Raw genomic sequence first — 12603 nt, forward strand, 5'->3', positions numbered from 1 at the left:
GGAACTGGAGATGATTAAGATATGAGAGATCTGCTAAGGTGTGGTTTACTGATGAGGAACTGGGTTAGATATGTTTATAAGTGGTTTATATATGTTTCTGTCTGCTTTAACTGCTGGTTAGCTGGTTTATAATAGGTTCCTATCTGCTTTAACTGCTGGTTAGCTGGTTTATAATATGTTCCTATCTGCTTTAACTGCTGGTTAGCTGGTTTATATATGTTTCTATCTGCTTTAACTGCTGGTTAGCTGGTTATATATGTTTCTATCTGGTTTAACTGCTGGCTGCTTTGTGCATCTCCTCTCCTGCTTTGCACATCTTCGCATTGTTTCACATAAGTGACGTGTATGGATTGCACCCCACCTCAACCTGCTATAGGGAATTTATACATTGTACGGTACATTGTGTCTCTGCTCAGTCCATGAGCCGCCCTAACCCGACCGCCAAATAAAGTGTCCAGGGTAACCCATATCCATGCCTCACTAATTTCTTTGAATAGGATGATGAGGAAGATAAAATATATGAAATAACTAAAACTAATACTAAAACTAAACTAAACTAAACTAAAACTAAGCATTCAGAAAAAAACGATAACTAATAAAAACTAACAAACCTGCTCTAAAAACTAATTAAAACTAACTGAATAAGAGAAAAAAAAGTCAAAACTAATTAAAATTAAACTATAATTAAAAATCCAAAACTATTATAACCTTGCTGATGACTATGAAAAGATGACAAACTGTTTTTTGCACCAATTATTTACATGTATTTGTAGGATTAGTGGATCAACATAAACAGTTTAGATCAGTAGATGATTTTAGTCACCAGTGAATGTTTGGGTCTTTATTGGCTTAAGTGTAAAACAGCATACAATAGATTTCATTATTTATATAATAAAAATGAAGACAAAATGGTGAATCTATACATGAAAAACTAAGCACAGCCCATGGTTCCATAGTTTATAGACACAGGTTGGTAGCAATAACTTGAAGTAATTCTTTTCTATGTGACTCTTGTCAGTCTCTCACATCATTGTGGAAGATCTTTGTTCCATTGTTCTTTACTATGATGCTTCAGTTCATGGTGATTTGTGGGCGTTCAGTTCTCTGAAGGTCCTGTCACAGCGTTTGAGTCAGGTTGAGGTCTGGAGTTTGACTGAGCCAGTGCAACAACTTGAATCTTTCCTTTTTTCATTCATTCTGTTGTAGATGAGTGTGATGCGTGTCCTGTTGCATGACACATTTTGGACCGGGCTTCATCTGCCGGACACATGGACTCACATCTGACTCTGGGATGCTCTGATGTACAGAGGAGGACATGGGCGACTCTCACTGCAAGGTGAACTGGTCCACTGGCTTCAAATCCCCAAATGTGCGTGACCATTAGCTGGGTTTCCAGTACCCTCAGAAATGAGTAAAATATAAATTGCTCAATAGAAAACTGGTAATGAAAAATCAGAAATGTCACAACAACTGTCAAAGATTGCAGAAAAGGTTTTACGCTCTCATGAGGTTGTTTTTGTGATATTTTAATATAGAAGTATAGCGCGAAAGTGTTATGGAAACACATTTTGTGCATTTTCACACATCTGTGCACGGTGGTTTTGCTCAACCCAAACGTCTCACCTATGACCCTGTACTCAGAAAAGGTAGTTCTAGTTTGTATCGGCCAATAGACACTCACTTTTGTGTAGGAACTGCTTCTGGGGGGGGGGTTGACAAGTCTGGTGCCACGAGAGGTTCAATAACATCACACGGTTCGTTAAACGCTGCCCGAGTCATTCGTCAGTTCTGGGTCCACAACTCGTTGGTGAATTCCTGATGTACAATTCTCTTCCAGAAATCCATTCTCACTTTTCATTTTTATTCATCGCTTTTATTTTGCGGAAAACTGTAATGGAAACCCAGCTACTGAGTGTTTGTGCTGACATGCTGTGTTTGGTTTTTGGCATCATTACATACATGTATCTACTTTGGACTCATCTGTCAAAAAAGGATGTACAGTAGGGGGGTTCCAAAAGTCTTATTGTTTGTTCAGATGCATCTTTGCCAACCAAAGTGCTACCATGTTCACTATAGAGAGAAATCTGCCTTGTCTTGGTAACCCTTCCAAATAAGACTCTTCCTTTAACTGTACTGTCTTGAACTTTAACATTTAATATTCTAACAGGAGCCTCTGCAGTTTATTTGAGAAATGTACAGTCTGACCTTGGGGAGAATTTGCTTGGACATCAATCCTTTGGGAAGATTAAGGTCTGCCTTGAATGTTTTCCCCTTGGCAGTAATTTTTCTTCTGTTGAGTGATGAACTTGTTAGAAATAGTTGTTTCTCTAAGTTATTGGTGATATCTTTTCTCCTTGGCATGGTATTAACATACACCTGATTCTCCAGAACAGCAAACTAACAAAACCTCTGCTTAATAGAAATGGTCACACTTATCAATTATTGATAAGTCACGATCAGATAATCTTCTGATAAAACAATATAAAGAATGGGATTCATTTGTCACTGCAGTGTTTCAGTTTATTCCTTATTCTGCAGTTTACATGTGCTGCCACAACTCTACAGTTTAGAAGAAACAAGTGGATTGTGTAACCTCTGTAGTCTTGCTGCCATGAGTTTTAAATTTGTACTTGTCGTGAGATAGTTGTACATTTATTTTAAAAAAGGATATAGAATGTAAATAATTGTAGCAGCAACACAGAACTCAAAAATTTTTAGTTCAAAGCCAAACATTTGGTGGATTACCAAAAATGTACCACTTACAGTATCTGTAAAAACAGATAATATTTAGCATCTTATTCATATATATCTTGAAGACACATTACATTGTATATAATGTTATAGTATAATATGTAGCTTTATAACAGGGGTTCCCAAAGTTTTTTAGAATAAGACTCAAAAGAGAAATTTAGGACCAAATGTACTGGAACACACCATGAACTCCAACATCTACATCTATTTTTTTTCCTCCTGTCTAATTAACATCAGAAGTAAGATCAAATGTAAGCTCAAAATAGAAGTACTCTTCTGTTTGGTGCCTTTGCTTAGGAAAAATGTTTTTGTACTTGTTTTGATACTGAGAGTCACTCAAAACAGTTCAATTTTAAGCTTTCTTTAGTGAGTGTTTCTCCAACCAAAAGCATCTTTAGAATCTTCTTCACATTTACAATGACTTTGGTGAAGTGAAGTTTTATAGTCATATTTTCATATTGACATGGTGCATTGGATCAAGTGTGAGGGAAATCATGAGCAGTGTTACCTCAATCAGCTCCATCTTGAAGTGAACAGACCAGTCCTCTTCTTCTGTTGTATGATAGAAGCATGAACTGCAAAATATTATAGCGTATTTATGTGTGAATATGTTTATGGAAACAAAATAAAAGCAGGACTGTAAATATTTTTTGTCCCAATTCCAAGTTTGGGAACAGCAGTGTGATGAAATCAGACATCTGACATTTTTGAACACTTTAGGACACAGGTGTCAAATATACGGCCCGCAGGCCAAAACCGGCCCGCCAAACGGTCCAGTCCAGCCCCAGTAAAGACATTGTACAATGCAAAAATTGCACTGAACATAATTAAGAATCAGTTAAGTTCAGGGGCCTCATACAGACCAATATGATCTCAAGTGGGTCAGATCAGTAAAATACTATCTTAATAACCTATAAATAATGACAACTACAAAATTTTCTCTTTGTTTTAGTGCAAAAAAGTACATTTCCATGAAAGTACTTACATTTATAAACTATCCTTTAACAAAAAATATGAATAATCTGAACAAAACATGAACAACCTGAAACGTTTTAAAAGAACAAAGTATAATTTTGACAATATTCTGCCTGTTACTGTCTGTTTTGCGTATTTTTTAGATCCACTGTGATCTATAAGTTGTAATGCACATGTGTAAATGATAAGCATATGAAAATATTAATTATTTTTCTTAAGACATTTCATTCATTTCATTTTAAGGAAACTTTGTAAATGTAAACATTTTCATAATGTAATTTAACTTTTTTCACTGTTATTATTTTACTGGTTTGACTCATTTCAGATCATATTTAGCTGAATGTGGCTCCTGAACTGAAATGAGTTTGACGCCTCTGCTTTAGGAGAACCTACAAGTTAAGTATAAGCTTAACTTGCTTTTATTATCCCTGTAGGGAAATGTAGTCTCTGTGTTTTACCATCATAACGCACACACACACACACACACACACACACACACACACACACACACACACACACACACAGTACTTAGCATTAGCATTTAGCACATATCACACATTAGGAGCAGTGAGAATTTGCTATGCTTTATCTTTCTGGTCTACAACAGTAACTATATTGAAGGTGTTTTTCTATCTATTGCTGCTGCAAATTGATTAAATGCAGCATTTGCTGTATGACAGAGTTTCTGCAGAGATCAGGATCCACTCTACAACATCAGTAAATTATATAGTCATTTATCTCCTGCTGTCATTTGTGAATTGTCTTGATGGATGTAACAGTGACTTCATTTTTGTTTTCTCCTCGGAGGTGGCAAAAGTACTCACATTCTGTACTTAAGTAGAGGTTTATTCTTTATTCGTTGTTTATTCTTTTTTGAGGATCCCCATTAGCCAACGCACAAACGCCAGGCTAGTCTTCCTGGGGTCCTCTAAAAATTAGTGCAGCTACTTGTGTGAGAAAATACTCTTGTAAGTAGAAGTACTGATTCAACTCCTTTACTTAGGTAAAAATAAAGTAAAGTACAACTTCTGAATTGTAATTAAGTACAAAAGTAAAAAGTAAAACTGGTGTGAATGAAACAGCACTTATATAACCAGGCAAAATCTTAAAAGTTTCCGTTTTCTAATTCCACAGTGAATGGTACTGACCAGAGTTCTGCACCGGGTCACAAAAACATGCAGGGATGGGTAAAAAAAAAATTCTAAGAATTTTCATGGGCACGGGTAAAATGAAATGAAATGCGGGCAGATAGCGGGCAAGGAAGTGAAAAAATAAAAGAAGATTCATGAATGAAAATAATTTGCAGGACATTTAATGATGATGATCATCTAATTTGACCGTGGTTGATCCACAGCCGGTTTGTTTTATTTTGAAGTGAGCTTCACCTCTGTTTAGGTCCACCCACAGACGTCATTGAGCAGCACATATTAGAGATTTATTGATGGCATGCATTTTAGCCAAAAATAAAGCCCTTCAAAGTGACTTACTGTGTAGACAATATGTATAATCACGGGTTGGGTCACGGTACTCAACTTTGCGGGTATGGGTGGAAAAGTTTGGAAAAAGTGGACCCTGTGCAGGACTCTGGTACTGACCCTGGTCACAGCCTGTGCTCCTTCTCTCCGCCACATTGATTTTCTTTCTGAAGCGATGTATTTTACGTACTGTTACATTCCTTTAGTTTGAAAAAGTAACAAACCTATTCTGAGAATGTAAGGAGTATAAAGTACAGATATTTATGCAACAATGTAGGGAGTAAAAGTAAAAAGTTGCCAGAAAAATAAATACTGTAGTACAGATACCTAAAAAAAAAAAATCTACTTAAGTACAGTACATTACAGTACAGTACAGTACTTCCCACCTCTGCTTCTCCTTCTACTGTGCCATTTATGTACCATACAATGGGGAAGCATACCCCAGGGCCTGCATCCATAACATGCAGTGTTGCATTTGCCACTAGATGGAGCTGTACTCCATCATATTTAAGACCCATCATTCCTTTAAAAACTCCGTCCTGGGAAGCAGCAGCTGCAGAAACAGTTTGGGTGACTTTTCATACAATTAGGACGGGACTCTTTTTGTGTTATCCAAAAATATTTTTCTTTGTGACGTGTGACTGCTGATGTCTTTCTACACTCAAAATGTGCACCCCATATGCAATTCATTCTACCCAAAAGTGATCAAAGCAGCAGAGGAAGGCCACTTCAGTAAGACCAACCATGATTCCCCTTCGGTCTCTCACCCACTGTGTTTTTTGGATATTTAGCATAGATCTGAATTAGGGTTACCAATGTTTGTGAGAAAATGGGTTCACATGCAGGTTTTTTGTAATGACAAGTCATGGTTGGTGCAGCTAAAATTGGATATATATGTATTTTTGTTCTTTCATTTACCAAACGAATCAGTTAAACATGACATAAGACACACTGAACCCCAGAGAAAGTGTCAAAGCTTCTATATGTAGTTTAACTTTACCAACAAACAATAATTCAGCCATATAGAAGTGGCTCTTTAGAGAAACGCTGCTGGTGTCCCTGGTTTAATATGGATTTCTTCCTGCCACATTGTGTGTACATGCGTGTAAAACCGTGATGGATGCTGCGTTTGATTCATGACCAAAAGCCATGTAGACAAAAACTGATGTAGCAACACAAGCACAAGCCGCCCAAGTCTGCTTTCTGTTTGTGTGACGGGGCAGCTCTCTCTGAGTCTGATGTGTTTACCACACTCTAAAAATACCACGTTGTTGCATTTCCATAGACGCAGCCCTGTCGTTTCATTTGTTTATATGGTGTCTTCAAATGTTGGCAACCTTGGACGTCCACATGGAAAGGAGCTGCCTCGGGATACAAAAGACTTTCAGCTGCATTAGACAGACAACACATGCAAAATATGGACACATTTGAAAGGACAAGAGTCAGATCTTCTGAGAGAAGGCCTGGACATGATGTTTTGAGACTCATGCATCATATCATCAGTTTACCAACATTTTACCGAACCTTTGGCACTCTCATCCTCCATGTTTTTGTCTTTTTTGCATTATTTTTTTTGATATTTGTGCTTTTTATTTGTATGGTGTCAGTAGAAGAAAAGACAGGAAATACAGAAGAGATCATCCATTGAATGTTTGGATGTTGCTTCATGCCAAAAATAATCATCTATTTATAATAACAATAAGGTCAATCTGCTCTTCATGCTCTTATCTCTCATCAGCTTTAGCATAAACTGCATACCAAAGCCTGAGAGTCAGACTTTTACTAAACCTGCCACAATGATATGTGTATAATTGAAAACGGTTTTTAGCATGCACTTACATTTGTTAATAAAAAATTGCACTTGTTTGATTAGTTTAAAGAAAATACTGCATTTGACTGTAATCGAAATGTGTTTTATATAATGATTTGAGATGTATAACTCAAACATTGTTTCATTTTAATGATAATGTAAGTTATGATCAATATACTTCAAATTATTACTCAGTTAAAAGTAGAAATAACATGTAAAAAATACTCTGAAGTAACAATTTTGCATTTAAAATCTCACTTAAATAAATGTAAAAATGTAAAAAAAATTTACTTAAAATTTTCACATCAGAAATTATTTTCTACACTTTTGTTTTATATTAAAAATATGAGCCTGAAAATCTACTAATGCAGCCACGTAAATATTAGTCTCATAGATGTAGTGGAGAAGACCTGTATAATTGTGTAAAATTGACATACTCATCTATGATACAAGTACCTCAAAATTGTACTTAACAATACTTACATAATTGTACTTAATTATGTTTCACCATTGAAATTTAACCCATATTTCACATAAAAAATCTGAAAGCGAATGGAAAGACAGAAGTCTGTAGGAATGTATAGCCTAAAATATATATCAGCTTTATTGAAACCTTTTACAAGACAAAAAGTTGGCAAAGGGTTATACAATAAGTGCAAGGTTTGTTGCAGTTCTTGTTAGCCTAAAGCGTCGTGTGTAGTTACACTAATAGGATAGGACAAAGTTACAAAGAATATAATTTGTTTGCACATGTTACAAGAGCAAACACATTAAAAATTGTGTTTCTGAAACTTCTTTTAAAGAGAAAAAAAAGGCTTGTCAGGGTTCATATAGGTAAAGTGGTTTTCTTAAAGGCCTCTGGGGTTTCTTCATTCACTTCCTTCAATGCATAGTTTTGTCAAGTCCAACCAAAAATAAGCTGATTTGGCTGCAGGAGGCACACAGGTGAAAAACGAACACTGCATACATCCTGGTTTACATCCTTCCAAAAAAAAAAAAAAAAAAAAAAAGTAATGTCCGCTTGTTTGTTGTGTTGTGACGGAGCTGCAGTCACACTGTGTCCGTCTGTTCCCAGTCCACAGACACGCAGATCACATCACGCACGGTTTGATGTCCTGACACACGCTCTGGGGATGGTGATGGTGGTGATGGTGATAGTAAGACCCTCCAGCCGAGGGGTGGAAGGACGAGATGCCGTTAAAGTTCAACACAAAGTCCTTCCTGTCGCACACGGAGGAATGGCTCTGATAACGTGGAATCCCCACTGCGGACACAGAGAGCGCACGTTAATTCCACATCCATTTACACTGATTTTATAATAATGGATCAGAAACAAAGTGATAATACATTTATAATATTTTTTTTACGACAAATGCGTGTGTGTTTTAAATATTGTCTTGTGAATAGATTAAAAATTAAATAAAAACCTGAATCTAATTTCTAATATGAATTCATGTAAAAGAAAATGCGTATTTTTTTTTCTCTGATAGGGACATATTTAGTTTGAATTCATTGCTTTAATTCATATTAAAACACCCCCGTGCGTCCTGACGTTTTTGCGCATTATTGACATTTAAAGGAATATTTTTTCTTTATGCATAAACCAGTAAATCATAAACACCTATGCATTTAGTTTCCTTTTCTTTCCTTGTTTTGTATCTTGTTTATAAGTTACTGGAATAAATAATCAGATGTTACACTTATTAAAAAAAGAAAACCAACCATCATATAATTTATCAGGCGTTATTTATCTGAATCCTTCCAGCACAATCTGACGTTCACATATTTTTAATTGTGCTGCAGATTTTTTTTTTTTCTTTTTTTTTGTAGCTCTGTGTGAAAACTAGTTCAGCGGTTTTGCTTCTGTATATATTAACCTATTAATAAAACTCGGCATGCGTAATTTTTCCATGGAGCACAAGAAAAGGAATATTTCAATCAGATTCAGTGACCGTCATTTGTCTGTAAGTGAGCCTCTATTTCCAGAAACAGAAAAATAAATGGAGAGCAGCGCGCAGTTCTGCGGCTCCGTCAGGGTCATAAGGACTCCAGATGTGCGCATGTTTTTCAGAGAAAGACAGCAGGCTTTATCCTCCGGGCCACAGCTCGCTGCCCTCCCTGCGCCCGTTTTTCTCTGACTGACAGTACTGTTACAGGCCCCGCACTGACTCCTGCGGCCCCGCACGTTTCTCCTCCGCTGCTCAGGCTCAATTAAGACGCTGCGTAAAGTTTAACAAGGCTGTGCGTCTCTGGTGGATACGCGGCGGTGGAGATCCTCTCCGGTGTGGTCCGACCTGCACAGTCTTTGTTTAGTTAACCCCTAAGACCTTTTCGGGCTCCAGCATGGGTTCCTCGCCTCGGTGAAATCCCCAGACTTTACTAAATCCTCACTGTGTTGTGTTAAACTAAATGGGCGTGCTGGCATGGTGAATTAATACGCAAAATAAACCGATGGCTTTTTAACCTAATAATTAGACTTAATGTCGTGAACACATATAGATTATAGATGTCACATAGAAATATTGTGGAAGGCGAATAGACTTTAAAGTTCACATAAACAGCTTTACTGGTTTTCTGTTATCTCGTAATAGGTGTTTATTTATGTGCTAAAATTATTCAGTTTTGGTGTTAATTTGTGAAGCAGACTCACTGTCTTTGTTATGCAGTAACCTTTTTTTTTTTTTTTTTTTTTTTTTTTAATTTTTTTTTTTAAATTTTTCCACTAAAAAGTGAGTGGCATTTTTCTGAAAATATAGTGTCATTTATGTTCAAAAATCTAGATGGAAAAACCAGACCCATAAATGCAACATTATGACTTTAATTATATAAAATAAAATATTATTTCTATTGTCAGTCTGCGTTTAGATTTTACATGTGGCATTTAGAATTTCATCTGATGCAGATACAGTCAGGTGTGTGTTAGGCCTGTTTTGCAGATGGGGTGGATATGATGGGAGGATTATCATAATTTACTTGTTTCTGTTATTATAAACCACTGATATACTGGTTCATCTTGCAGTTTTGTGACTTTGCTGTACCTGAGATGTCAGTGGCGTGGCTGTCCCTGCCGTTCTGGTGGAGATAGCTCTGCTCCAAGGAGTAAGGGGACATGCCGGAGTGTAAACCAGAGGATGCGGGGCTGCTGGAGGCTAGAGGCTGCTGTTTGATGTAGGGGGACCCGCCGGAGGACGCCCAGTGCGCCGATGATCCAGCGTACGGGGAGTGGCCGTCCAGCGCACTGGCCATGGCCGGAGAGGACGGTACGGGGCTGCTGCTGCTGTCCGGTCCGTAGTCCCCGTTCGGCGGCACGGGACAGCTCGCCATGTACGTGGATCCGGGGCTCGGGGACATGTGGGGTACGTGGTGGCCGCCGCTCAGCCCGTCGTAGCCCCCGGCCATTGAATTGCTCATCATGTCCAAGTTGTAGCTGTTACTGTGACAGGCCAGAGTGGCGGATGGAGCCTGGAAGTCAAAACTCTGCGGGAGGATGGAGGTGCCGAAGCCTATGCCGTTCATCATCCGATACATGGGCTTCAGAGCTTGACATTTTCTCCTGAAGCCTCTGGGTCTGCGTCGAAATGAGCCCTCCTCGAACATGAACTCGCTGCCCGGATCGATGGTCCAGTAGTGGCCTTTCCCCGGCCGGCCCAGCCCTTTGGGCAGTTTGATGAAGCACTCATTAAGGGACAGATTGTGCCGGACGGAGTTTTTCCAGCCCTGATATGAACCCCTGAAGAATGGGAAGCGAGCCTGCAGGAACTGGTAGATTTCACTGAGTGTCAGTCGTTTGGTTGGGGAGCTCTGTATTGCCATAACGATAAGAGCGATGTAGGAGTACGGCGGTTTTTCCGGTCGCCTTAAACCGGAGCTGGTCTTTTTTCCTTTGACGGGAGTGGACGAACTTTCTGAGGCGGCTTGTGGGCTCAGCATGGCGGGGTGCAGCACTCCAGACGCCGGGCTGGATCTCAGAGGAGGCGGAGGGTCCAGCTGCTGCTGAGGGGTCTCGGTCGTCATGTCAGCTCTGACGTACGACTGGCGTAAAGACTACAAGAGGGGAAGGGAGGGAAAAAAAGACGGGCTGAGAGGAGTTAGAAAAGAGAAGTATGTCGGGATCCAGTGGTCAGTGTCCTTGCAAGTGAGTGTTGCACCGCCAGTGGTACTCAGAATCCCAGTGCAAAATGGAGTGGAATCTGTCTCCAGTTACGCACGACTCTCCCGTTACGCACGATTCTCCCTTGACGCACGGCGCTCTGACAGAGAGGAAGAGGAAGAGAGAGGGGGGAGTTGGTTATCCACTGGAGACTGAGTGTCCAGGGCTTTAGCTTGACACGGTGGCTCCGCTGGATGTCACAGCGGCGCTAAGTGGAGCTCTGTGGCGCACCGGGTGGCCATGAACCTCCTTAATAATCCCTCAAGTGGAGGAAACACCAAAACCCCTCGACTTATTGCGCGCAAGAGTCCAGCCAAACAAAGCTCGACCACCTATCATTTCATAAATCTTTCTTCCCTTTGCAAGAGCCCCCCCACCCCTTCTCCTCATCCGCACTGTGCGCCTGCAATCTCCCAAAAATCAATGACGAAGAAAGCCACCCCCTCCACCCTTTTAGCAAATCTGGCGCAAGTCCACTTACCGTTCTCAGCAGCATTAAAGCCCCTCATTCTCTCCTCTCCTCGTCTTCTTTCTTCCCCTCCCACCCCCTCTCTCCAAGTTCGGACTACACGCAATTAAGCCATCTATCAAACCTCCCCCAGACATCCCAATCAACAGCGCCACACGCCAGTTAAAAAACGAGCTTTTCCCTCCTCAGTCCTGCAGCCTGAAGTGCCGCACAATACATACATTTTCTTGACACGACACAGTGGAATAAACCAGCGCATTATGTGCAAAAGTCCCAGTTTGCAATTGAATTCACCATGCCAAAAACATTAGCTCGGGCCTGTATGATACCTGAAGTACTTGAATGCATCATGATCAAGCAATAAAACACACCAACTTGTCTTATTTGTATTGTTTTGCTCATAATTTCCTCCAAAACTGGCCCAAAGGGTAACAAAAACAAACTGTCGCGGTGCCGGACTGGGGCAAGGAGTGTGAGAGATGGAGAGGTGGTGGTCTTTACCATGCGTGTATAAGCGGGGGGTTGCTCTGAGTAAATGACTTTGACATGAGTGGAAGCAGGCTTTTTCCATCAAGCCCGGCCCTGGATACCACACACAGCGCGCCAGTGTCAGCTTACCGCCCCGGGCCGGACCCGTCCCATGGGCCCCACGTTCATTAGAGAGAGAAAAGCGAAATTAGGCGAGCGGGCGTCGACAGTTTCCTCCCCTATGGAGACATCACACACAGATTTGTCCAACATGATGGAGTTATATATCCCATAAAGGTAATATCAACATCCGTGCGGCGACGGAGCGGAGATCATAGAACTGTGGACACCAAAAAAATATCAGTTTTTCTTATTGTCGTTGAGGTCAGGATCCTTTAATCCTGTCTGTTTGTCAAAGTTTCTTTAAATTTTCCATTTATTTGTTTTTAGATTTGTATGTCTAAAATTTAAGTGTCATTTTTTCCCTTTTCTTTCCCGTAGACTC

The 12603-nt window shown here is 39.8% G+C and overlaps 1 protein-coding gene across 2 annotated transcripts; it reads right to left on the minus strand.

Annotated features, from left to right (window-relative positions):
* Positions 1-7590: 7590 nt before the first annotated feature.
* foxf2b (forkhead box F2b) lies at positions 7591-11692 on the minus strand. 2 transcript variants are annotated; one of them, XM_030133130.1, is made up of 3 exons: positions 11643-11692; positions 10050-11261; positions 7591-8275 (listed from the first exon to the last, which is right to left on the minus strand). In XM_030133130.1, the coding sequence occupies exons 2-3, from the start codon at positions 11023-11025 to the stop codon at positions 8103-8105; spliced, it is 1149 nt and encodes a 382-aa protein (XP_029988990.1). In that variant the 5' UTR covers positions 11026-11261; positions 11643-11692; the 3' UTR covers positions 7591-8102. The 2 variants fall into 2 exon arrangements, with proteins under 2 accessions (XP_029988990.1, XP_029988989.1); XM_030133129.1 differs by lacking the exon at positions 11643-11692 and having other exon boundaries at positions 10050-11537.
* Positions 11693-12603: the final 911 nt, after the last annotated feature.

This window comes from Sphaeramia orbicularis, chromosome 4 (assembly GCF_902148855.1).
Source record: "Sphaeramia orbicularis chromosome 4, fSphaOr1.1, whole genome shotgun sequence".
Taxonomy (NCBI): Eukaryota; Metazoa; Chordata; class Actinopteri; order Kurtiformes; family Apogonidae; genus Sphaeramia; species Sphaeramia orbicularis.